General features: G+C 32.3%; 3 protein-coding genes across 4 annotated transcripts; 2 read left to right on the top strand and 1 right to left on the bottom strand.

Moving 5' to 3' along the window:
* Positions 1-824: 824 nt before the first annotated feature.
* Positions 825-3,738, bottom strand: LOC105349074 (uncharacterized). The gene is made up of 6 exons (XM_034469867.2): positions 3,607-3,738; positions 2,328-2,454; positions 2,040-2,147; positions 1,376-1,630; positions 1,129-1,209; positions 825-1,006 (listed from the first exon to the last, which is right to left on the bottom strand). Exons 2-6 carry the CDS (start codon positions 2,425-2,427, stop codon positions 972-974), a joined length of 579 nt encoding a protein of 192 aa, XP_034325758.2. The 5' UTR covers positions 2,428-2,454; positions 3,607-3,738; the 3' UTR covers positions 825-971.
* Positions 3,739-8,618: 4,880 nt separating this feature from the next.
* LOC105349087 (uncharacterized) lies at positions 8,619-17,264 on the top strand. Of its 2 annotated transcripts, none has more exons than XM_011458759.4 (17): positions 8,619-8,743; positions 9,483-9,958; positions 10,235-11,030; positions 11,162-11,404; positions 13,296-13,505; positions 13,667-13,786; positions 14,093-14,215; positions 14,298-14,372; positions 14,926-15,050; positions 15,238-15,327; positions 15,474-15,563; positions 15,673-15,789; positions 15,925-16,057; positions 16,194-16,343; positions 16,460-16,527; positions 16,618-16,673; positions 16,764-17,264. In XM_011458759.4, exons 1-17 carry the CDS (start codon positions 8,689-8,691, stop codon positions 16,807-16,809), a joined length of 2,973 nt encoding a protein of 990 aa, XP_011457061.4. In that variant the 5' UTR covers positions 8,619-8,688; the 3' UTR covers positions 16,810-17,264. The 2 variants fall into 2 exon arrangements, with proteins under 2 accessions (XP_011457061.4, XP_034325759.2); XM_034469868.2 differs by lacking the exon at positions 8,619-8,743 and adding an exon at positions 9,110-9,224.
* Positions 17,265-18,707: 1,443 nt separating this feature from the next.
* LOC105349072 (arylsulfatase B) lies at positions 18,708-26,928 on the top strand. The gene is made up of 14 exons (XM_020062657.3): positions 18,708-19,448; positions 19,609-19,720; positions 19,903-19,954; positions 20,356-20,459; positions 20,690-20,796; positions 21,128-21,189; positions 22,146-22,247; positions 22,406-22,469; positions 24,130-24,227; positions 24,449-24,585; positions 24,959-25,017; positions 25,267-25,390; positions 25,582-25,730; positions 25,814-26,928. Exons 1-14 carry the CDS (start codon positions 19,343-19,345, stop codon positions 25,984-25,986), a joined length of 1,449 nt encoding a protein of 482 aa, XP_019918216.3. The 5' UTR covers positions 18,708-19,342; the 3' UTR covers positions 25,987-26,928.
* The last annotated feature ends 276 nt before the right edge of the window (positions 26,929-27,204 follow it).

Below are 27,204 nucleotides of genomic sequence, written 5' to 3'. Positions count from 1 at the left end.
TGTGCATGTTTTCAGCAAAACATGATATATAATATTGCATATTCAATACAAAAAAGTAAATGTCTTTGATAAATCAGTTTATTAAATTGAAAAAAAAACCATAAAGTGAAATACATACAATTTGTAAAGAACGCGAACGGTTGAGACTTCTGTCAGTTGCCTCCCCTGATTAGAATATCTGCCCTACATTGTTTCAATGGTTGGAAATATTTTCAGTAGTGAGCATTATATACAGTTCATCGTGAGATTCTTTTCACATGTAAATCGTAAAAAATCTACCTTAATTCTAACAAACTAGTTACACTAAGTTTGCTAAAAATGCTGATACATGTATAATTATGCACATTTGCTGTAAATTGCATGCATAGATTTTACTTTATATATTCAGTAGCCAATATCTTCATACAAATCACATACTGCAAGCTCACTCAGCAAAAATAATTTAAGAAATGTTATTTAGAAAAGTTTAGTCTAATATATGAAATAATATGTCAACTTCGTTTATCAATTGCGTTATTTTCGCGTGAATGAAGCTTAACTTCGTTGTGAAAAGGAATGCACTGACACATCACAAATGTTTGGAAAAAAATCCAAATTGTGCGTATGTTTGTTCATGTACTTGAAATATAATCCACTTCAAACTGTAACAAAGACAATGATAAAAACTATTCATCGTTGTGATATCTTAGAAACACAACGTGAATGTTACTTATATCATACATGTATGTATATGGCACAAACTGGAATCTCATTCAACATTTAAAATCATTGTACTCATGCTTGATTGCATGTTTTAACACAAAAAAATCACTGAATACTAATAATTCTATACAACACACCATCCATGTACAAGTAAACGTTTAAACTTAAAAAAAACCTAGGAATCAATATTATGACGCAGGGAATGGCACATTTGCAACAGGTGCGACTTGGTATAAAGTTTGGCGAGTCAGATTGTAAGTCAAAGCATCCTAGCCGCTAACACCAGCCACCAGTTCCCTCTGACCTTTAAAATATAACGAATAAAATAAGATAAAAAATTGCATTAAGTTTATATTGAAGGAAATTAAACCTATAGACATATGCATTTAGATCAAAACATCAACTTAACAATGCTGTCGTTATTACCTTCCAAATCCTCATCTGCCTCAGGTTTGAACTGAATTCCGTAGTACTCCTTTCCTTTGAAGTCCTTTGACAATTTTCTCTCTGAATGGTAATACATGTAGTTATTAGTGAAATGACGTGTCATGTAAATCTAAATCTCTCTCTCTCTCTCTCTCTCTCTCTCTCTCTCTCTCTCTCTCTCTCTCTCTCTTTGTGTTTGAGAGGTTCATATTCTAAATATGTCAAATTCATTGATGTTTCAACTTACTGAAGTAATTGAGAGCGAGGAATGCTAGCAAGAAAATCGATGTACTAATGATTGCATAGAGAATGATAAAGGTCCAATAAGCGGAAGTGAAACCAGGGTCCCTCATACTCTTTTGTTGAACTTCCGGTGAGTCTGTGGTTTTGGAGGGCGTCGTTTGTATGACAACCGCTGAGCCATTTGACTTGGGGTCATAGGTCACCACATGTAAGGTTTCACCCGGATTCATCACAGGTGGTACATAAGCTAACGTCATGTCTGATTTAAAAAAAATGTAAAATTATTTCAACTATAGTTGTTTGTATAATTTATTGCCACCCTTCAATATTTTCAACATGGCTGAAATTTCACAACATAAAAGCACAAAACAACTTTAAGTAAGCAGAAAATGTTGTGTTTATTACAAGCACACTCCATCTCGGAGAGGAAAGTAGACGCGTGCATGTAATACAAATATTCATTGTCACTGATGATGCATAAGAACATGCCATACAAACATGTGCATGTAATATAATTATATAATAAAACATCAACAAAAACCCACAGTGCTTTGATGCACTCTCTGTTGATGTCTACACCGGACCAGCAGTAAAAATTACAGAAGATCCATTGACTGTCAATGTATCTTTTGAAATTTTTACAGACTTCTACTACTGCTACTACTCACTGAACTCGCACTGGTCCCCTCCAAAGCCGGGGTCACACTGGCATCGGTAACCGTCTTTGTTCGTCAGGCATGTTCCGTGTTCATGGCACACCTCTCGTTCACACTCCCCTACAGGTTCAAGTCGAAAGAACAAGCCAATTCAAACGATCAAGCAACTTTAATTTGATCGCGCAGTGATTAAACTAGTCATTTATTTTGAAGAATTAAACCTTTGAACTTCACATAGCTTTTATTGAATTCGTCATTTATTTAACAATAAAACCTTGCTTTGAACTTGACGAGGCTTACCGGTAAGAGTTCTGTATGCAATCAAAAGGGCGACCAGGAAATTTAAAGCAGCCAGGCAGGTAAACCAGCACAGACAACATCTTACGTTTCTGGCATCCATTTTCGGGAAAAAATTGTATTTTAATACCTAGTACAAAACAATCACAGTACATATAATATTGATAAACTGTAACATGATTTAGTGCTTTGTTGGTATTTTTTTTAATTTATCAATGTTGTATGATGTTGAAAATTCTCTCTTTAAACAACTGTTACTAACTCCAAAGGCCTCGTTAAAAGGAGACCTAGATCATCCAACTAAACTGAGGTAACGTGGAAAAATTATATATTTAAAATGGGTTTGTTTAACCAGATGCTCTGTGTCTGCATATCCTCGAACTAAAATAGTAATACGATCTCTTTATATGTTTATTGTAACCTCTGATTTTTTTTACAACATTTTAAAAAAAGGTGTCTGTTGCTTTTGAAGTTTAAAGTCTTTATAAACGTTTAAGCCATTTGACAATTGCAAACCATTATTGCAAATATTCTAAAATAAATAAACAATTCGGGGGCGGGCGGGGGGGGGGGGGGGGCACTGTAAGTTCGGAAAATATGTAAATTTTTACATAGGAAAGGACTGCGATATTCAGTTCCTAACTGTTCTAGATAAAAAAAAAAACATGTTAAAGTCAAATTACATTTTTACGTGATATACAATATTCATAATATGTGAGAAGCATATGTAAACGTGTGTATGTGTTGTGTCAACTTAAAAGTGTTTCTGTGCTAAATGGAAATTTAGAAAAATCTAGTTTCGGCTAGTTTATTGTGAACATGTGTCTGTCATTCAAAGAATTTTCTAAAACCAATATCTTGTGGGAACAGAGTATTGTACTACTGACGTCTGTAACATACACTACAGACATTTGGCACTGTGAATAAAGTGTTTATTTATAACGGTTGTCACTGTCATGAATTCATTGCATGGCATGTGTATACAGTACAGGGGTGACCTATTTTTTTCTTCTTTCACGGTCGTCAGTTGTAGGCCCCTATAAATGTTATGCATTTTACATATGCACTGAAAGAATATCAGAAGCCGATGAAAAACGCTGCTTTACTTTCAAAAGTTAGTAACAGTGGACAGTTTCCTCCATATATAATAATAACTATGATTTTTTCTTAATCACTATAGGCATCTTTTTGTTTGCTTGTGATGAAATTTTTGAAGTTGTTGAAATTATTAAAACCTGAGATATTTTTTAAAATGCATTTGCTAGCCTATATAAACACTTACCCCGGCCCCTGTTTACCCCTTCGATGTACAAAAGAGTTCCGAATCAAAGAAATATAACTGTTGCCGGGGCGCACGTGTAACATCCAGCCAGTATAAACAAGAAGTGCTTTGTACGTAACAGTTTTTTTCCTCTCTATTTATAGATTTAAACGACCTTTCTTCATGATCACGAGCATACCACATGGCGGTACATCAAAAGAAAATCTAAAAAAAAACCAAAACAAATTAGTAAAACCAATAATTATAACTGGATTATAGTCCTTTATAGTATATATAATGCATATAATTTTATCTTTTTTTCTATGCTCCGTGCAGCATGTGCATCAATATAGGTTTATAGTTTCTTTTTTATTGTTTGTGGTTACATTAAAAAAGCATTTAAGCGTAAAAACTGTGTCAATGGCTGGTCGATTATCTGGTTTAAATCTATTCAGGACTGAAATTGCGGTGAAATTTCAACAGATGTGTTTTTTTTTTTTCAATATAAATTTTTAAAACCTCCTTGATCAGTTTCATTTAAGCGGATTCCTTTTTTGAAATATTCTTAAAACTGACTTGATCAGCAGGCATATTTCCGAAACTTTCCTAAGATATGACCCTGAGTGTATTCCTACGAAGACTACTAAGAGATAACTTAGGAAAAGAGTTAAAAACATCCTAAGATCACCTAGGGACACATCTTAAGACGGTAACTTAGGAACATCTTAAGTTAGGGTTTCCTTACCTACTAAAATCATTCGTATTTTGAACACCAGTTCATACAGATAGAATTTGAGAGACCTGTGCTGGGATAAGTTTTGCCAGAGAATATAATATGTGTCGGTTACACGATATATGCCTAAAACCAGTAATTTTAATTTGTATACATTTTCTAAAATGTACATTTACAATATATGTACATAGATATATTTCAGTGACCAATAGCAATTTCGTTCAATGAAGCAAATTCCAGAAAATAATTATTCCACTGAATAACCTCTATTTCGTCCAAAGAAAATATGTATCAAGACATGCAGCTTTTGGCTTACAAGCAAAGCAAATAATTTTTAAACAAAACATTTACATTCTTTGGGTATAAATTTACATTTGATACTCTTGTCATTCAAATAACGCGCTTTTCATAGAAATTCTTTCACTTAATAGAGACAGTATTTGTGAAGAAAATATAAATTTTGCATGTAGCAAAAGAGAAGCGGCCGGTTGGGGGAGAGGGCGGCGGCTGTCGGGGTCCCTCTCCACATAATTGTGTCCAAATAAACGTAAATGATAGAATAAATGAGTATGCCCCATCACGGATTAGACATTTGAGGTTGTCGGAAATGCTGGAACTGAGAAAAGATTGCCTTATTCTATTAGTCTTAAGAACAAGAGGCCCATGGGCCACATCGCTCACCTGAGGAACAATAGGTATGATAAAATCAGCTTAATGGAGTCATAATACAAACTATCTGGACAATGTACAATAATACATGTAGATCCTGTATAATTAAAAACCCTTTTTTCCTTTGAATATTCTTATGTTTATAATCATTAGTCCCTTTTCTAACAGGATGATTTTATAGTCATATCATATGTTGAGTATTGCAGTTCTCAAAAAGATCCTTAACAATATAATTTATATAAGGGATATAAACGTACATCAAACTCTGAACCTTCTCGGGAGGCCAAAGAATTGTCCTGGGGCCAAAGTCTTAACAATTATGAAGAATCATCTGGCTGATTAGTTTCTGAGAAGATTTTTTAAAGATTTACCCTATATATTCCTTTGTTAAACTTTGACCCCCCCATTGTGGCCCCACCCTACCCCTGGGGATCATGATTTTCACAACTTTGAATCTACACTACCTGAGGATGCTTCCACACAAGTTTCAGCTTTCCTTGCCGATTAGTTTCTGAGAAGCAGATTTTTAAAGATTTACTCTATATAGTCCTATGTAAAACTTCGACCCCCCCCCCCCCCATTGTGGCCCCATTCTACCCCAAGGGGTTATTATTTTAACAACTTTGAATCTACACTGCCTGAGGATGCTTCCGAACAAGTTTCAGCATTGCCGGCTGATTAGTTTCTGAGAAGAAGTTTTTTAAAGATTTACTCTATATATTCCTATGTTAAACTTCGATCCCCTATTGTGGCCCCACCCTACCCCCGGGGGTCATGATTTTCACAACTTTGAATCTACACTACCTGAGGATGCTTCCACACAAGTTTCAGCTTTCCTTGCCGATTAGTTTCTGAGAAGCAGATTTTTAAAGATTTACTCTATATATTCCTATGTAAAACTTCGACCCCCCCCCCCCCCATTGTGGCCCCATTCTACCCCAAGGGGTTATTATTTTAACAACTTTGAATCTACACTGCCTGAGGATGCTTCCGAACAAGTTTCAGCATTGCCGGCTGATTAGTTTCTGAGAAGAAGTTTTTTAAAGATTTACTCTATATATTCCTATGTTAAACTTCGATCCCCCATTGTGGGCCCACCCTACCCCCGGGGGTCATGATTTTCACAACTTTAAATTTACACTACCTGAGAATGCATCCACACAAGTGTCAGCTTTCCTGGCTGATTAGTTTCTGAGAAGCAGATTTTTAAAGATTTACTCTATATATTCCTATGTAAAACTTCGACCCACCATTGTGGCCCCACCGTACCCCTGGGGTTATAATTATCACAACTTTGAATCTACACTACCTGACGATCCTTCCACACAAGTGTCAGCTTTCCTGGCCGATTAGTTTCTGAGAAGAAGATTTTTTAAGATTTACTTTATATATTCATGTTAAACTTCGACCCCCATTGTGGCCCCACCCTACCCCGGGGGTCATAATATTCACAACTTTGAATCTAGTCTACCTGAGGATGCTTCCACACAAGTGTCAGCTTTCTTTGCCGATTAGTTTCTGAGAAGAAGATTTTTAAAGATTTACTCTATATATTCCTATGTAAAACTTCGATCCTTCATTGTGGCCCCACCCTACCTCCGGGGGTCATGAATTTCACAAATTTGTATCTACATTACCTGATGATGCTTTCACACAAGTTTCAGCTTTCCTGGCTGATTAGTTTCTGAGAAGAAGATTTTTAAAAATTTACTCTATATATTCCTATGTTAAACTTCGACCCCCCATTGTGGCCCACCCTCAGGTGAGCTAAAAAGGTGTTAAGTTTACAATACAATAAGTTGTTAAAGTTAGTTTCTGGAAGAACAGACTTTGAAAATTTTCTTAATAAATATTGACATTTTTTTTTTACTTTTTTAATCTTTAGTTTTTAAGATCTGTGTACAAACCTAGAATTGTGAGCAAATCTATGTATCTTGCTTATAATTCGAAGTTTAACACTCAAATATGGTTAGTAAATAGAAATTGTAAACAATTAAACACAAGAAACATGCACTACATGTATAACAAATAAAGAACACAATTTATTTTTTCGAAATGAATCATATATATGATACATGTATATACCTACATATTTCCGTCAGCGATATCAAACTCTATTTAAACTGAATAAACTCGAGAAAATGCCGAGCATCTCAACAAAACCTATTGCATTAATCTACCATTACGCAAAAGATAATGCCGAATTACCGATAGAATGAATTGTATTTCAGTACCCCTACATCAGATTTTGCTTAATTTGCGCAGGAAAACAGTTAACTGTTTGATTTACCGAAGTCTCTGTTTGATTTGATACGTAAAAATCACGAAATACAGACGATAGTTTCCAGGTTACAAAGCATAAATAATGAAAACGAAACGAAAATCAGAACAAGCTAACACCAACGTCATGTGTGAAAACTGTCAACGCATTGAAATATTTAGCCTCAATTTACTTCACAAAATCGGCACCAATATATTTTGCATGTTTCAAAATTTCCCTTCATACGCGAACTGTTGCACAACAAGCAATTTCATCATATTCCGATCGACCCTTTTTCGTATAATGTCATGGCTGCTTGAAACAAAGAACCTCGTTTTAGAAGTATGGAATCATTTTACCGGATGCCGAACCCGAAGCTATTAAACTGATTGAAACACGCCTTTCCTTTATTATTATTTTCGTAATAACTCAAATTTGAAACAGAATTACACCTTAATTTTTGCAATTTATATTTTCCTTCCCATAAGGATAATTTATGCTAAACTGCGTTGAAATTGCATCGGTAGTTCCTGAGAAGAAGATTTTTAAAAATGCACCCCCCTTTTTCTACAGTTTCAAGGTTTTCTCCGCTTTGAATGCAGATCGGACTTTTATTTCTGCAATTTATATTCGCCCTCCCATAAGGATGCTTTGTGCCAAATTTGGTTGAAATTGGATAAGCGGTTTTAGAGAAGAAGTTCAAAATGTAAAAAGTTTACAGACGGACAGACGGACGGACAGACGGACAGACGGACGGACAGACGGACGACGGACAAAATGTGATCAGAATAGCTCACTTGAGCTTTCAGCTCAGGTGAGCTAAAAAGCTTTACAAAAGTCCCACTATTTCAAACACGTGGTTTTACAACCTTAGCCTAGGATACATGGGCTAGTCTAAGGACATGTTGGGTGACGTCCTAAAGTTAGGACACAGTTGTGGCGGTTCCTAAATTTATATTAGGAGAGCTTCGAGAAACAGACTTAAATTTAATTCATTTCGAAATCCATTTATTACCAAAAAATTATGAGGGGGGGAGACTCCATGATAATTTAGTTTTTTATACGTAAATTTAAGAAAAATGTCTGCTGCAAAAGTTGGGGGTGGGCTGCTGCGTGCCTGAAAAAGAATTATTTGTCAAGATCTTAAATTTAGGATAGGTCTGCCACTTTAAAAAAATGATGGTATTAGTGTGTGTAAAAAGGTGTTATCACCATACAGCTGGAGACGAATTAAAAAAATTTACACATTACAAATGTACTCTGTAAGTTTTACTTACTGAAAATTGTTGGAAAGCTATACATTATAAATAAGAAGTGATTCAAAATACGCGGAAGTGGCGCGCGGTAAACAAGACGTTTTCTTATAAATAGATGGTAGACAGTCAGGTGTCGTTTAAAAATAGAAAAGGGAATTACCTGATTGCCTTATTTCTTGACTACGATGTTTGTTGAACTCTTTGGACAATATTATCCTTACCCCATTAAAATCAACAATGGTGAGTTTCTTTTAATAGGAAGTAATGTTAAATCACTTCCACAAAATAAAAATATTTAAATATACATAACCACATCGAGAATAATCGATTTATTTCAAAAGAACGGTTCTTGTTACATGTATTAGGTGGAAGATGTTATATTTCAACTTTCGTTTTTAATTTGAAATATTTTTTCTAATTTCAAGTCGAAACTTTTATAGAATACCTTAATTACTAAAGATCACAATCTAAAATCAACGATCTAAAATACTTCTTATACATGTGACAATGCATCATGACGTGGCATTTTAAAAATGGGGGGGGGATAAAGAGTAATGATTTATGATATAGCAATTATACTTCATAAAAAGGCATTCCCCAAATTATTTTTTTTTCGTTGCTTGTATATCTTTGGGCTTGACTGGCTCCTACACTACCCACTTTGTTAGAAATATTCTATACTACCACGTGACGTAAACTTGAAATGAGTCTTGTACAAGGGGTATGTAAATTAATTGAGCTTTTTGTCTAAGTTTAATCATTTTTCTATCAGATTGTGAGAAATCTTTGAAGGTTTAAACCACATCTTGACATGGCTTAATATCGACGCTAGCCTAAATTTAACACCCGTATACATATGTTTATTTTTAGACTATATGTCACTTACATGTACCAACTGATAATGGTATATATAACATTTGGGTAACTGTTTATCATTTAGATTAATTGTATTTTATAATAATAAATGTATGTATTTTAGGCGAACATGTCCGTCAATACTGGACCTGTAAGTGGGCACTGCAGATTTGCTCGAACCACGTGCTCTATAATCATGAAATTGCCGCCAAGTTACGTAAGCACGACTCCGTAACGTTAGCTGCCGTATGTGAGTGGATTAACAGTTCGTACGATGGAATATTGAATTCAGTTACAATAGAAAACGAGTGCTTGAAATTTGAGATTCGGATATTTTCAAAACAAATGCATTTGAAGTTTTGTAAGTCATGGGCGAAAAATGAAGCCCAGTATAAGTTACAGTGCATTCTATTGGATAAGGAATTGCTAGTTCCTGGAAATAAATTTGCAGATAGGTATAGTATTAGATTTATGCAATATGAAATGTCCAAACCACACAAGGGAGCGACTTCCTACGAAGCCGAGGATGGGTGCGAAAGTGATGACTCGGCGTTTTCTAGTTCCAGTCATCAAATTCAATCCTATAAACCTTTGAGTCAGGTACATGTATATTTATTCCTAGACATAAATCTATCAACTATCAATTGTAATTTCATCTCGCATTTTAAACTGTATTTAACCCTTTTCATTTTCGATTAATTTTTCTCTGGCATTTTAGGTGCATTTTAATTTACATAAAATTATAAACAAGATATGATTCTTTGAATAGTAAATTATTTTTTTCTTTTCCGTGTATTTACACACATAAACGTTTAAAGAACCAAATACCAAGAAATGTATGGAATCATTTATGTGTTTTTCTTTTACTTTTAAAAGGAAGTCAAAGACGAACTTCTGGAAAACTTAGAACAAATAATAAAAACCGAAACAGAGTGTCTACAAAAAGAAAACAGACTAGTGGCAGCGAAATTTGAAAATTTAAATGAAAGTATAAAGGGCATTGAGGCTCACCAGGAGACAATGCTAAGTGGCAGATTTCGGCATTTGTTTCAAAAAATAGAAATGATAAAACAACTCCATGAAGAAACCTTTTCTAAGCTTGTACAACTAGACAGCACAGTAACAGAATCAAACGCTTTAGTATATGAACTTCATCAAAAAGTGGACACACTGGGAAGAACAGTTCAGCAATCATATCGTAATCCAAGAAAGGAAAAGAAGGAGGTGCCATCTAATGATGTGAAAATAAAGGAACTTTTGAATCTAATGAAAGGAGAAATTGATACTCCGGAATATCAAGAATTATTAGAATTAATAAAAACATTAAAAATGCCATCGTGTTTATCAAATAAGGATGAACAATTACGTAGTGGGTCAAGTGATACGGGAATTGTTTCAAATTTATCAGATGTAGATCCAGAAAGAACGGAGATGACAGACAATGTCACAATGGATTTGTCTCAGGCACGGAACAATGGTTCAGTGGAAGACATCAGAAATTATCCGTCACCTAGTCAGTTAAAAGATGCGGAAAATTCACCTTGTTTTGGAGAATATGAGATTCAACGGGGCCAAAATGACAGTTTTAGAAGCCTAAATCCGTATACTAGTAGACCATTATCCCCAACCCTTGAAAAAGCACTGACAGAATACGGCGACATCTTGACTTTCGGTAGAGGATCTCACTGTTTAAAGAAATTGTGTTTGGGATACTTTGTTTTTGCTTTTTGTAAATGATCTTGAATGAATTGTGATTTTTTAGATTTAGAAAGTATAATCTATCTTAAATATTGATTTTTTTAGATGATGAAACTTTGGAACAAGACGTTGAAATGAACCCAGAGTCAAGCTGTAGAGGAACGAATGGTGTATTAACATGTAACATCCAGAAGACAAATACTTGTAACAATTCCTTTGATCATGAAGACGACGGAAAGCTTCAGGGTTACACCAATGAATGTAAGCTAAATTATGCCGAGGCCAAAAAAGAACCTAGCCAGAAAACTACAAAACCAGAGATTAAAACAATGAAGATTCCCTTTACAGGTATTTAAGAAAAAAATAAAATATGTCTTATACATGTATATAATATTTACCAAAAAGCAGATTTTATTTTTATCTGAATTTAGAGAAATTTCTAAATCTGGAAAACAAAGACAGAAAGCTATCAGATACATGCATGTTTCCTACCTGTGATGATAGTAAATAAGCTGTAGATAACGGGAAACAATTATAAGTGAATTGAATGGCCTCATCTGTAAATTTTATTTTGATATAAATTAATTAGGATTTGATTATACTTTTCAGTACATAACTTTGTTTTTGAATATCTGACAGAATTCCAAACTATTTGGATGTAAGGGTAGGTGGGAAACAGGCGTTCACTGTTCTTATATCAGTTTAAAGGCTAAAAATATTTTTTTATTGATAGACCAGTTAGCTTAAGAAATACTGACCTAAACATTTTTGCTTTTGTTTTTTCAAAAATATTACAAAATATAGCATCTCAGCAAAGTTACTGTACATGTACTTCAATTGAAATTGCATGCATAAAAAGGAAATGTATTGGAGTAAACGCTAGACTAAGTACTGGATGTATTTAAACACTGAACAAATATTATTGAACCAAGTATTTACCTTTTTATGCCAAGATTACCAACTTTTATTGTCTGTTATTCTTATTTTGTATTTGTAAGCTTTGCAACTTGAAAAAAAATCAGTTTATAAAATTCAACAACCAATATGAAAAGTTGCATTTCTTGAATGTTTATTAAAACAGGATAACTAGAATTTTACATGTGAAGGATTGAAATATTTGACTAAGTTCCGTTTTTGTGCATTAACGTAAAACTTTGATTTTTTAAATTGTAAGCCTGTAAAAAACCCAATAGAAAATAGTTTGATTTTTTTTTTGGAAGAAAATAAGCCTGACAATCATCTGGCAGAATTTGATTACTTGCATTTGAACAATCATTTGAATCAATGTCTGGTTGAGTGGGAAAAAAGAGGAAAATATGGTCATTTCAATAGTAAAACATGCCTTATAAACAAACAAAACACCCAATTTACATTTCGCTATGATTGTTTGTTGATTGTAAATGATGAAAATATTAATTGCTTAACGTTTTATTGATTTCGATTCATAAAATTCTACTATGCATTTGACCACATGCATTCGAATTAAAGGACTATATATGATATGGGCCTAAAATGGCATGCTTGAACAAACAAAATATTTCAATCAGAGATGTATCAAGCCAAGGCTAAAAAGTGACAAAAATCTTTTCCTTGTTTAAGCATGCGCTCTATACCATTCATAAAAAAATAAGAAAAATGTCAATTTTTGACTGATTTTGATTGAATTATAGAAATAGCGTCACTTCTGACGTCATATACTGCCAGTGAGTGCAAGTAAATCAAATAAATAGGTGAAAAAATATTTTACATCAACTCTTCTAAAATATAACATAACATTTTATTGTACCAGAAACACTTTAAAAAATGACAAATTATGGGGGCCAAATTTAACTCATATTATATATAGTTCTTTACAGTACTTTTACCTTACTCATCCTGTATTTTCTTATTTCTTTTTACCAATTGGCAGTATATTGTGCATACATAAATTGCAAAGTTATTAGATAACTACATGTAGTTCTTATTTTGTAACTTTTGTATTAAATGCCATCAGGTAGATAACGATGTTTCCGATATGAAACATTGCTATGCACTAAACAAATATCACGTATAACATACAAATTGCAAAAAATATAAGTCAAATTGAAAATAATCATGTTCAATACATTTGATGATTAAAATTGAATAGAAGCGCATATACCGGTAGCAAAACCAAAAAAAAATCATTTTACATTCGGTAAGACCAAAATGAGCTTTATATTGAATAAGGTATGAATTTTTCACATATTTTTTTTCCCAGAAAAATGTTACTCGTCAGAAGAGGTCACACATTTTCTTAAACATCCCAAAGAAGAAGAGGAAACGTTTGACAATGTTATGGCAATGAATAGGCGACCTGATAGAGAGATTTGCTCCAGCGAATGTGATACTGATGTTGAAATTACTTTGAAAGCATCTGGTCTCCAGAAATCTAAACCAGTTATAAGAACTGTAGAGAAAGCTCTGAAAGGTACACTGTAAGCCTAGACATATTTCAGGCGCAGAAATAACTTTTTTTTTTAAAAATTAGTGACGTTTATATTTTCAAGTTTCCATATTGATAAACAAATAGGTTACAATTTTGCCTAGGATTGTTTTTAAAAGATTTGATTATAAATATTGTTATTAAAGCGGACTCACCAGAGACTCGTCTGCATGGACTCGATACCATAATCTGTGTTGACTTATCGGTCAGCATGTCGAACAAAGTTTTGGAACAAATACAGGCGACCATATGCTGCTTTCTGGACAGTGAGTAAAACTAACTTATGATAAGCCTCTCGATTTAATAGCACCTTTCTTCCTAATGATCATCCCTTATTGCCTTCCCTAATTGCGTTTAAAAAGAGTTGGAGCTTACTCAGATTGTATCAATTTCTTGTCAAATATTGTAAAGAATACAATCGTTACGTTCGTGAGAATGTATACAAAAACAATATTATTTTCACCACTAATACGATGTATATGGTGGTATTGTCTTTTAGTTATGACTAATGTATGCAAAATCAAATTTTTTTACACCACTAATACGATGTCTTGGATGGTACTGTCTTTTAGTTGTGGAGGATATTGCGATTGATGTTGGTTTGGAAGAGAATTTGGGATTAGTCACTTTCAGCAAAGAAACGCAAATATGCGTTCAACTAACAAACGACTACGGCAAAATCAGAGGCGCAATCGGTAAGGTGTCACATGGAGGGTCTTATTTCTTTCTCCTACAATAAATATAATCGAGTAAATGAAAATTCTTGTTTCCTTCCAGAAAACCTAAAACCCAGTGGAACATCTCCTTTGCACACAGCGTTATCTCTTTGTCGACTGGAACTGGAACGCAATGGTAAAGATCTGGTCTTTCTATTAAAATATCAGTTTACAGTGAATAAAAATTATTTCTAAGACAACAAGATATCTTTTTCTCTCTTTTTCACGATCTAATACTAGTAAAAAGATAACTGAGTAAGCAGAGGTCAAATATCAAAGCTAGTCAGATAAATATGTATTCTGATTTTTTTTTTTCGAAGTCGTGAAATCAATTAATGTACATGTATGTCATATTGGGAATATAATTGTATGAATTTAAAAACAAAATGGAATATCACACAAAAGTTTTCAAAAATGCAAACAAACTAGTTGCCTCTTTTTAACAGATACATGTATGAACTAATATTGTTTTATTATTTCATAATGTAAAATATTTTGTTGATGAACTTGTTTGAATTTGTTTGTCAAGGTTTTGAATAAATATGTTTTTTTGGGGGGTAATATTTAATTTAATTGTGTTTTAATTATCATCTTGCATTGCCCTTTAACACAAACAAATATATTTATCGCCAAAAAAAAAGAAGCGAGAATCTAGTAAGTTTTTTTGCGTTTTGTGTGTTTTAATGTAGGACATGCTACATGTATACACGAACACTGCATAGCACCACGTATCATATTGTTCACTGACGGACGACCAACCAGAGATTTACAAATGGATGATTCGGACTCCGAGTATGCACCAAAAGATCAACAGGTATTGAAACGACCAACAAGAAAATCAACAAAGCGGATATAATGCATTCTTATTCCATATTCTTCTGCTTTGTTCCCAACAAAATGTGAATTGTAACTTTTAAACAGTCTAATAATCGAAAATGTATAAAGTCAAAGCATTAAATCTTCCTGTCAACTGTAACAAAAATAATTTATTTTATTATTAGACGTTGGACGATATATCGTCTTTTGTTCAACAAATGGGATCAGAAGGAATCCAACTATTTACTGTAGGAACAGGAAGACAGACAAACAAGGTGAACAAAACGAACAAAATTTTAAATTAAACAAAATTATACAATATTGCATATCATTGTTCTTAGGTCGAAATCGACCTCTTAATATGAATGAAAAACAAGTTGAAAATGAATTCAAATCCACGACAAATTATTTTGTACCATAGGACTTTTTAGAAAGACTAGCACATCTTGGAGGTGGGCAATATCATGAATTGGACAACATTACAATGCTTGCAAAATATTTCAGAGACCAGGTAACGGCAATTGACTCGTGCATTCACACTTGTACAAACTAAAAGTTGAATTATCTCGCATGGCACTTGTGAAGTAAGATCATTAATAATACTTGTTTTTTGACTAAAGTTCATCGTTGGGAAAGTGATACATGAACATAGAGAAAGTGGATGGAAGGAAGACTATAAGGCAGAGTTACAGAGAATTCTAAACACAAACACTTTTAGGCTTGACAATGAAGATATCGTATGTTTATTACAACAGATTCTGACAAATGAATAGTATGTTAGACAAAATTAAAAATAAAATAAGATTAATATTTTGTAATTTTATGATTCGTAATTAATTAGACGTTACCAAGTAGAACATATCATTTTTAAGGAAAGAATTGAAGAGTTTTTACTGCAGTCAGAAGAATTGTTTGATTCTGAGTACCCGGGGCTTCCGAAACTTGGATCACGTGTTCAAACTAAGGACGGCCGATGTGGAACTGTAGTAAGACATAGAAAACAAAGTAGGTATTTAACTGAATGTGATTATCCACAATGAAACTTAATTAAAAGCACATATGAGACTCCTTGACAAGCATGTGTATGGACTAATTTACTCAGGTGACCAGTAAGGCTTATTGGCCTCTTGTTTTATTTCAGATTGGATTAAAATACACTTTGACGAAAATGACGAAATAATGTATTTTCACTTCATACCAAATGCTAATAATAATGGGATACAAATAATAAAGCCCCCTCGAAGACAGGAAACTCGCTCTACTGCATATGTCGGACTGCTTATATACAAATGTAAGTTAAAATGAATATCGTTTTTTATCTTAAACGACAAACACCTGCATAATAAATATGAAATGAAATTTGCCGGTAATATGATAATGAAAATGATGACGCCATTTTTATTTAAGACGATCGTTTCAACAAAATCAAAGGATGGGGGTATTTGTATGACAGAACAGAGTCGGGATATTTAAAGGTAAATGCTAACTAATTGAAATTGTTTATTTGCGAAAAAAATCAAGTAGTGACTTTTTTAATCTATACTCTGGTTTCTATCACACGTTAGGTAAAATGGGAGGATGGTTCAAAGGACATAGTGAAAGCTAACGATCTATATAAAAAGTAAGTCAACCATGAATTTTTCACATGCAATTTCGTATCAGAAATATCGACTGTAGAAATTAATTTAAAACTTTTATTTTTTCTTTGTAGTGAATGTTACCGATCGTTTGATTCGATGTACGTAAAAGAAACATAAAGAAAAAGAAAGATTCAAATAAGTCCATTATATGTATTTGTAACCAAACTTGTCATAAAAAGATAACAATTTATTTCAAAATATTCTATGGCTTGTATAACTTCATTTGAATTTTTAAACCATAAATGACTTGTTTGTAACTAACTTTTGTTCTTAGTAGCGGATGATAGTATCTTCAATATAATATCGTCTATTACCATATTTTATTGTGTAAAACATGATAATATTACACTTTATAAGATGAATCAATGAAATTTTGTCATTATCTGTCCTACTATCTTAAATAGCTGACCTCCAGCAACATCTTGTTTTGGTCTTTTGCTCTCTTGACTGTTTTCATAATCATTGGTTGTAATGTTACTACTATCTGTGTGTAGTTTGATAAAATGGAGTGACAGTGTGACTAGTGTTTCTTGACGTTTATATTAAAATAATTTATCTATATACAACTATTACTTTTTGTTGTTTTTTCATAAATACCTACACCTGTGACTCAGTTCTAGAGCAAATGTGACATTATATTAAATATTGTAAAATTCTTTCGAGTGCTGATCATACACATGTCATTTTCATGAGAAGGATATAAATATATTAACATTATACACGTTCTCTGAATTGCGTAAAAACCCTTTTACAATATCGATCATAGAGTTATTTGATTACTTTCTGTGTGACATAGGCTTAAATATTCTCTGATGATGATAATGATGATGATTTGACAGCGGGTTGGTGTTGATATTTTTTTGATATATGTGTGCATTATTTTTAAAAATGTGAAAATCATACGTCTGATATGTAAATATAGGAAATCTCGAGTCAAAACATGAGTCGAAGGGTAGACCGTCCTAGTTCCGACACTTGCACCTTTTCCAGAGACAATATATGAGGGCTTGCGAAAAAAGTGGATGAAGTTTATGACTGTCCACTTCTCTAAAGAGAATAATGCTAACAATATGATAGCAGCTTGTAACGTTATTAAAACAAATTTTAGAGTAAATCTGAATTTGATCATTGCAACATGATGAATAACGAAATGAAACTCACAGTCATTAACTACTTATATTCTAAACATGTTTAGGACTTTTAGGACTTTTGTTTCCATTTATTTTTCTCTACATGTGTATGTTGTGGTGCCATTGAACCACTAGCATATATTTTATGTAGATGTCACCAATATCCAGTTGAATGGAATTTTGCTCTATATAACTCTTTAAGCAAAATACAATGTACGCCATATTAAATGCTTATTTTGTCTCTTTTGTCTATTATTTTGATGCGGAAGCCCACACTGTACCATTGCTTTGGCGTCAACTGTTTACATACCACAAAAGCTTGCGACATCACATGAAGTTGAATATTTCAAGCTTGGACGTTACAGTCCGTACCGGGATGTAAATTAAATATTTGAAAAATTAGATTCAATACTTTACATGCGTCTAAATTAAATTTTATAGCATGAAGAAAGTTTATAACTGAATGTAGCTTGATGAAAAATAAAAACAAACATTGTTCACCCATTTAATCAATTATTGAATTAGGCACATAGAGCTTTTAAATCATCAAGTCTACGACGACCAGATTTTGTACCTGTATAAATGAATGCTCTGATGTTTTAAATCACAGTATCTTCTTGTTATCCAATAATTGAATTATTTTCACTGCTAAATAGTCGGCTTCTTATATGTGATCAGTCATTTTACTTTCATCGTTATCGTGCGATAAATATCGTACTAATTTAAAATGATTTAAAATTGTCCAATGAATACCGTAAGTTTCATTGAATTTAAGTGTTTTCATCACATTATACATTGTGATTCTGTTTCTTAACCTTAATTACTCCATTTGATGTTTAGATTTTTTAACTGTGATGTTAGTTTGATATTAATTTTTCTTTCGTATTTTGTCAATTTGAAACAGGAGCATGTCATTCAATAATTGGTTTGTTCTCTTTAAATGCTATATTATTAGCTTAAACATTATGGCTACACTGGCTCAACGTCCGGTTTTACCTGCCGATTTGTTTCGGATCAAACTGATTCTGTTCAAGTGTGCAAAATAAATATCAAAGTTCATAATATTTAACAGTCATAACTTTGAATAATCTAAATATTCCCATACATCACGAGTTAACACTGCTGATTTTAGTGATAAAAAACAACATATGATCATTATTTATTTATTATTATCATATGCAGTAAATCGATAAATAACGATAAAAAATCTAATTCAAGAAGTAGGTAGAAAAACTACCTTGTACACTAAATACGTTAACCAACTGGAAAAAATATGTACTCTAAACTTATTGCAATTCTAATTTCTCTAGAAACTTCATAAAAAAATCATTCGAAATACCCGATGCGCAGTTTATTTTTTTATCTTCACTACGTCAAACAGACCCAGTTATTGAACGTATGTACATACTCAAGACATTTTTAATAATCTGTGTCCCAATTTTTGATCCCTTTGGCTATTCACATGACTTACGCCAATATATAAGTATTCCGAGACAAAATATATTAATACATTATCAACAATGGAGACATCAGTCTCAGTATTCGTCTTTTGCATCTTCATTCATTTTTTTCCGTATGTCTCGGCCAAACCGCCACATATTCTTTTTATCGTGGCAGACGACTATGGTACGTAGATTTTCTAATTACTAATTAAGCATCATATCAGATTCTAGTAATGCACCTAGATGTATAATATATGAATAACATTGAAGAGCATACGTGTAAAATTGTCAACACAAAAATCACAATTTAGTTTATTGCAAAGTAAATGAATGTTTTCTTCCAGGTTGGAACGATGTTGGATTTCGAAACCCTAGTGTCCTCACCCCAAACATCGATAAATTGGCTCGCAGTGGGATGATCCTGAATTCATCTTACGTAATGCCAGTCTGCACACCGTGAGTTTTAATAAATGAATTTAAGAAATACATTCTTTTTGCATTTATTCCTGTTCAAATCATTCAAATACCTGTAATTTATCAAAATCGTAACCCTACCTAAGCATTCATCTTCATATTCATTTTAAACCAGTTATAGCTTAAGAGATATTGGTTTAATAACTTTTTTTTTTGCTTTTTAGATCAAGAAATTCATTTATGACCGGTCAATATGCCTTTAAATCAGGATTACAGGTATACATACATTTTTAACAACTATCATGTATTAATCAGAGTTAATGTTATTACTGTAAATTGTAGAAGAAAAATTGAAATACACATTATTATCAGAGAAATGGTATACCAACTACATAATTTAATTTTAAAAAATCGATTTTAAATATACGATTTTAAGATAAAGCATGTACATTATCATTTGTGTTTTGTTTTGCAAATACACAAACATTATTTTCAAATGTACTACGACTTTATATATAATTTAAATTATTCACTCCCCAATTTCATAAAAAACCATCATTAAACCCAATTCCTATAGGGTATATGATGGAAACAAAATTGTTATTTTTTTTTTTTTAGCAATTTCACGGTTAGAATAAATAATATATCAAAAATAATTACAATGTATTATATTGCAGCATATTGTGATCTTACCACAACAAGCCACTTGTGCCCCTCTTAACAATACATTTTTACCAAAGAAGTTGAAGGAACTTGGGTACGCAACTCATGCGATTGGAAAGTAAGTAACAATCTACTAGATTGCGTTCTGCTAATGATATATGGTTTAGAACATTTACATTCACAATTGATAACAAAACCATCCACGGATTGAATCTACTTATAGTTAAGGTGCAGTTTGTTTTTACCTTTGCATTTTGCATTAACACGAATAACTCATTCTCGTCAATGAAATAATTATTAGTCAGATATAACGTACAAATATATATTTATGAAACGTTTGCTTCTAAGGTGGCATTTGGGATTTTGTAAGTGGGAGTGTACCCCTACGTATCGAGGATTTGACACATTCTACGGATATTACAACGGCGCAGAGGACTACTACAATCTCAGTATCGGTAATAACCATAATAATTATGGTACATGTATTTAATTAATAACACTATATCATTCTAAAGATATTAAACCATATTATCATATGTTCTGGGTACTTTTAAAAAGATCATGATACCAAAAAGATAAACATAAACGGTGGATTACTATTCTCTCAGTATCGGTACTGAGTATCATGCGTCATCAAACCAATTTACAACTATATCATTTTTGTTTTCCAAAAATTAGATATGATCCTATATATTGAAAAAATTTCAAAAGTTTACAAGCTATTTAGAAAGAACGTTCACTCAAAAGTGTCTACAAGTTTCCAAAGGAGTTAATTTTCGTTAACAGCTGGAGGTAAAGACTTCAGAGACAATAGAACACCTGTTAACGCAACAGGTGAATACTCCACGGTAAGTAAACTTCGTATTTCATCAGGGAAAATCAGTGTAGGTAAAAGTTAATTATACAAGAAGCAGCAGACTTGATTAGCTTCAATCTTAAACCCATTCATTTTGTTTTTAATCCTGTTCGGTTATTTGATTATCTTAATACTTTTACCGGTTTAGAAGTTTCAAAGTTTACAATATTTGGGCTAAAATATGTTTTAAATTTTCATCGATAGGTAAAAAATTATAAAAATCCAAGCGGGATTTGAACTTAAGACCTACAAATCAGCAGGTAACGCACTAACCTATTATGCTAAGCTGCTATGTAACCAAATTGGGAAAGAGAACATTTCTAAAATTATACTTAATTGTTAATTTCGATAGAACGTACGTCCAAACATGGAAATGTCCCATACCAACTTAAATCAATGTCCGTAGAAATTGTAAAAGTAGCAGGCACATCGATTGGTACAAAAATAATAAAAATGTACGTAATGTTAGAATCAAAGTTCAATGAAATGTTCCATTAATTTTTTTCTACTGGACTTGCACCTGAAGAAGGTTCCTTTCTATGTCTATATCAATATTAACAATTTTTGAATGATCATATGAGAAAAAAGATAATTAAATTGTTTTAAATAATTTTCTTCAGTCTGGATTTTATTTCATAAACCAGATGAAAAATTAAATTTACGAGGCTGTTGGTAGCTTTAGGTTCATAAATGTACGTAAATGTACGTAACTCAAGAGCCCGCGACATATATGTATTTCATCCTTAAGTAAAAAAAAATAGCAAGTATCGAACATTATGAAAATATTCTTTACATCTGATTCAGAGAAAATAATCGTACAGACATAAAACCACTATTAAAGGAAGAGAAGTGTTTTAAATTGTTAAATTCCCTTTCGCCTTTCCGTTAGTTATCCGGGAAACATAAACTTTCTTTCATTTAAAGTTTTGCACTTATTTCGCCAAACAGATTTTGTATGCCAGGCGAGCAGAGTCCATAATTAAGGACCACGATGCATCTAAACCTATGTACATGTATTTACCTTTCCAATCAGTACACGAACCCCTTCAGGTTAGTCTTGAATCGTCCAGGTGAGTCGACAGTGCGTAAAAGTACATGCACATCACATATACGATTGATTGAACTTTACTTATCTATTGTAATCCATCACTGTACTTTTAAGAGTTTCGAAATTAACTTTATTTAACTGAATTGAATGCCTTTTGCAGGTCCCTCAGAAGTATAGCGACATGTACTCTAAGGTACATACAGAATCCCGCCGGACCTACCTAGGTAACTATGAATATGGGTCTTCGTATGTTTATTATGTAAACATCGTTATTGAACGGGTTCACAAAATCAAATGTCTATCGAAATAAGAAATAAGAGGCCCATGGGCCACAAATCGCTCACCTGAACAATAGTCCGTGTATCATTTTATTTCGAAAGGGTTTATTATGAAGTGAACCCTGAATAAATATTGTAAAACTCATATATTTCAAGATTTTGCCATATATTAAACAATACATAAAAAGAAGAAAATTTTATCTTTGGCATGTTTTTATTCAAAGTTATTTTACACATCAAATGAGACTGAATTTTAAGCTCTTAAATACCCTTTTGCGTTAAAAAAAAATCCAATTTCACTGAAAAAATTGAAATATATTCGTTAAATAATTAAAAGATGATATGTTTTGTATTTCAATCATTAAAAGCTTCTTTATCGATTCATCAAATAAAAATATTGCAGGTGTGATGGGGACATTAGGCATGTTAGATTTTGCATTCTCATCGGTCATCTGTCTTATAGACTAAACTCAAAAAACATGGAAAGTCTATATATATAGTTGATAAAGTCTATCAATGTTTCCTACTTTTTTCCATAACCATTTTTTATCTTTTGTTCCTTTATCTTTCCTAACTGTGTGTTTGTGAATCAAAACTTCGTGAAGACTAACATCCACACCTTTTTGAAGTTGTTTGAATTTATGATCTTTAATCCAGATCACTTGGATCCCGATATGTGAGTAATTGATGTCGGGATCGAAATTCCAAAAAAACCCCAAAAAAACTAGTCGATAAACATTCACAGATGATTTAACTATGATAAACTTATCCTGGAAATTTCTTTTTTCTTTTTTTTGATACTTCTTTTAATAAAAAATGATTTAAACAATTTAGAATCTGCACTATCTTAGAATGATTGCACAGTAATCTCACAAACTGTAGCATTGTAATTCTTAAGAGTTTAAAACATTTTTCCATTATATAAGTCTAAGGTAAACTTTAAACATATTTTGGAGCCGAACGTAGTATTAGTCCGGGGATCACGGTTTTCACAATTTAGAATCTTCACTATTTTAGGGTACTATGATAGTAATCTAACTAATTTTAGCACTGTAGTCCTTGAGAATACATTTTAAAAAACATTTCCCCCCATATATTTCTATGTTAAATTTGTCTTTTTTAATCAACTTACAACCCCTCTTGGGACCCCAGTATTGACCCGGGAATCGCGATTTTACAATTTAGAATCTTCACTATATATACAAGCTCCGTTGTAAATATTGGCATATCTGGTGCAGTGGTTCTTAAGTAGAAGATTTTTTAAGACACCCACCCAATTTTCGCAGTTTTGCAATTATCTCCTTTTCAAAAAGGGTTGTGCCCTTTATGTTAACAATTTAGAATTCCCTTTCCATAAGGATGCTTTGTACCAAGTTTGGTTAAATTTGGCTCAGTGGTTCTAGAGAAGAAGTAAAAAATGTGAAGAGTTTACAGACGGACGGACGGACGATGGACAACAGGTGATCAGAAAAGCTCACTTGAACCTTCGGAGCTTGACAAAAAGTTGCATAGCTTGATTTAACAAGAAAAAATATCATTATACATTATACATATTTTTTTTAGTTATCCAGCTTTCATTTTTTTTTACCTTGTCTTCCATCATCAGGAATGGTGACTGCAATGGATGAAGCTATCGGCAACATTACAAAAGCTCTAAAGACAAAGGGAATGTTCAACGACACTCTCATAGTATTTACTGCCGATGTGAGTTCTCTGGAAAGGAGATATACTTCACCATAAATCTGAATAAATACATGTAGTTAAAAATTGTTAAAAAGGCAATAGATTTACCGTATCTGTAGTGTTATAAGACGTTTGTCAATACCTACAGTTTCAGAGAACATATAGTTGTTGGCTTGTTTTCATCTTCATCATCCTTACCGAAAACAAGCAATTAAAGTAAATGAATCTTCTGGTATTTTTAGAATGGAGGTTGGATTACATACGCTGGGAATAATTACCCTTTAAGGGGTGGAAAGACCACTGTGTTTGAAGGAGGAACTAGAGCAACTGCTTTTGTTTCCGGGGCAGGGATTCAAAAGTCAAACTATGTTTATCCAGGGTAGGTCATTTTATTTTACTCTAGGATTCATCAATAAAATATTTGAACATGGTATCAATTAATGTAAATAAAAAATATATGGTTTTTTTTTTTACACATAAAGTCTTTAAAAATCAATAGGCATAAATCACAACTCGGCTGTAATAAAAAAAATAATCAAAAGGATCTGATCACTGACCAATCATTTAGGTTTCTTGTAAGTTTCGATATAAATTCGAGAAGTTTGATGACATGAACCATTTTAATTATTTCTTCTATCTTTTTTTTGCCATTGAATTTTTTTCAAGTCTACTTATAATAATTTTGCTGTTACTTTATCTTTTTTTCTAATGATGGAACTTTAGTTTTTTAAAAAAAAAATATTGATTTATAGAATGATTCATGCAGTAGATTGGATGCCAACAGTGCTAAGCGCCGCAGGAGGAACGCCAGGTAATACTATGTAACACGTGCTAAAATGTCCATGTTTCCGGCATTTGAAAAAATTGATCAAAACCCTCAATTTTATATTCAAAGCATAAAGTTTGTGTTGTATTGGTTTTTAATGTTAATGCAGAATGCTGCATAAAGTAAACGTTTACTTGGTTATCTTTGAATTATATATATATATATATATATATATATATATATATATATATATATATATATATATATATATATATATATATATATATATATTAGACCCGACATTGGATGGCATCGATCAGTGGGATAGTCTACGAACAGCAGGGGAATCAAAACGAACCGAGTTTATCTACAACATCGACGATTTAAGGCCGGAGATCTGTGGTCATGCTGCCATTAGGTATGCTCGTTTCAGCTTGTGTGACAATAAACGATTTTTTTAATAAAATTCACTGTTTTAATTTTTATGAATTGTTTTGTACGTAAGTTTTTGGAAATTTCACTCGCTTTTCCGAAGAAATCTTGCTGAATATTTGAGTCGGTTATATGAAATTAATATTTCTTTTTTGATATAAGTGTATCTTGATGTAGGATGGGTGACTATAAGTTGATCGATGGTTATCCTGGGGCCTACCAAGACTGGTACAAGCCAGACCAAGTAGACTATGGCATGAATGAAGATGTATCTTTAAACGACACGCGTCCTTTTTTCGACAAAGTGATGCTTTTTAATCTAAAAGGTAAGTAAATCGTTGGTGCATGTAAAAATCTTTACGAAGCAGATCAAGATTTGTTATATCACATATATTTGTTCTTATTTTAGACGATCCTAACGAACATGTCGATTTATCCAAGAAGCACCCAGATATTGTTAAAAAACTGAAGTCGAGACTCGAGTACTATCACAAACAAATTGTTCCTGCAAATTTTCCCAAAAATTCGGCATCGTCAGCACCTACCAATTACGGAGGATTTTGGACACCAGGCTGGTGTTAATGTGATGTAGTCTGAATAAGTCTGTGAATTTCTTATTTTATATATTTCATCTAAACTTTACATCACAGAATATTCACTTGATTAGTCTCATCTTGGTTATCAAAAAATAGTTTACACTGTTAATAAATATTACTTTATCTTCATTCGAATGCATGTAAAGCACTTGTTTGTTTGATAAATTTGTTTGGTGCTTTTAATTAAAAGCTTTTAATTAAAAGTAGATCCAGTGTTTTATGATGTCATACTTTTTTGTAAAACTTTGAATTCTTTAAAATTTATGCAAGATAGTTTAATATATTTTATGTGAATAGAATCACATGGAAGTAACTAGAATTACTGTTAAGTTCAAGATATTTTCGCAGTTTGATTTTATTCTAAATTTCCAATTTTTTTTATACATTTTATCTATGCTAAAGGGAAAACTCTTTTTCTGACTTTTTTCTCAGTTGTATGTCTAAATGCTATAGTTTTTCTTATCCCAACAATTAATTTTAAAATGTGTTTGTAGATTTTGTTTTCTGATAAAGTTGACAATAAAATTAAACAAGATAAACAAATTTCTGCCTAAAAAATTTTACTTTTAACAAAACAATACGGTTTTCTGATGCTAAAATATGCTTTAGTTTACGTTTATCTGATATCTCAAAAAGTGTGATGACGTGTATATTTTTTCTTACAATTGATGAAATTTAAGTCTATTAAGTTGAAATCAGTCCGGTTTTCCAACTTTCATCAGATAATTTTAAGAGTTTTACCATAAGTCACTGGCAGTCCTGAATTTTCAAAGTACTATTTGATCTCAAATAACATCATTTTAAAAAATTGTATCAGTAAATAAAAAACTGTACAAAATATGGGGTTCCAGTTTGGAACTCATTTCTAATAAATGTATACTATGTTAACATTTTATTTCCAATAAAGGCATTTGTTATTTGAGTTTGTTGGTATCCACTTTTCTCTGACATCACATCCCTTAATTCAATGTTGCGATTGATTAAAGAAGGCAATGTTTTATACTTCAGATTTTCCATTATTGCATGTTTTTACATTAACGAAAGATATCCTAAGAATATCGTTTGACCTACAAATGCTATTAATAGAAAAAAAATATTTCCGTCCATTTGTAAAGGTCAAGATAAAAAAATCTGTTGAGTTTATTCTGATTGTTAATCAAATGTAAATAAGGGTTTAATTTGTAATTTGACTTTTCAGATGTAT

The sequence above is a fragment of the Magallana gigas genome, chromosome 6 (assembly GCF_963853765.1).
Source record: "Magallana gigas chromosome 6, xbMagGiga1.1, whole genome shotgun sequence".
Classification (NCBI taxonomy): Eukaryota; Metazoa; Mollusca; class Bivalvia; order Ostreida; family Ostreidae; genus Magallana; species Magallana gigas.
The sequence above is the reverse complement of the archived record's forward strand: the minus strand, read 5'-3'. Positions and strand labels throughout refer to the sequence as shown.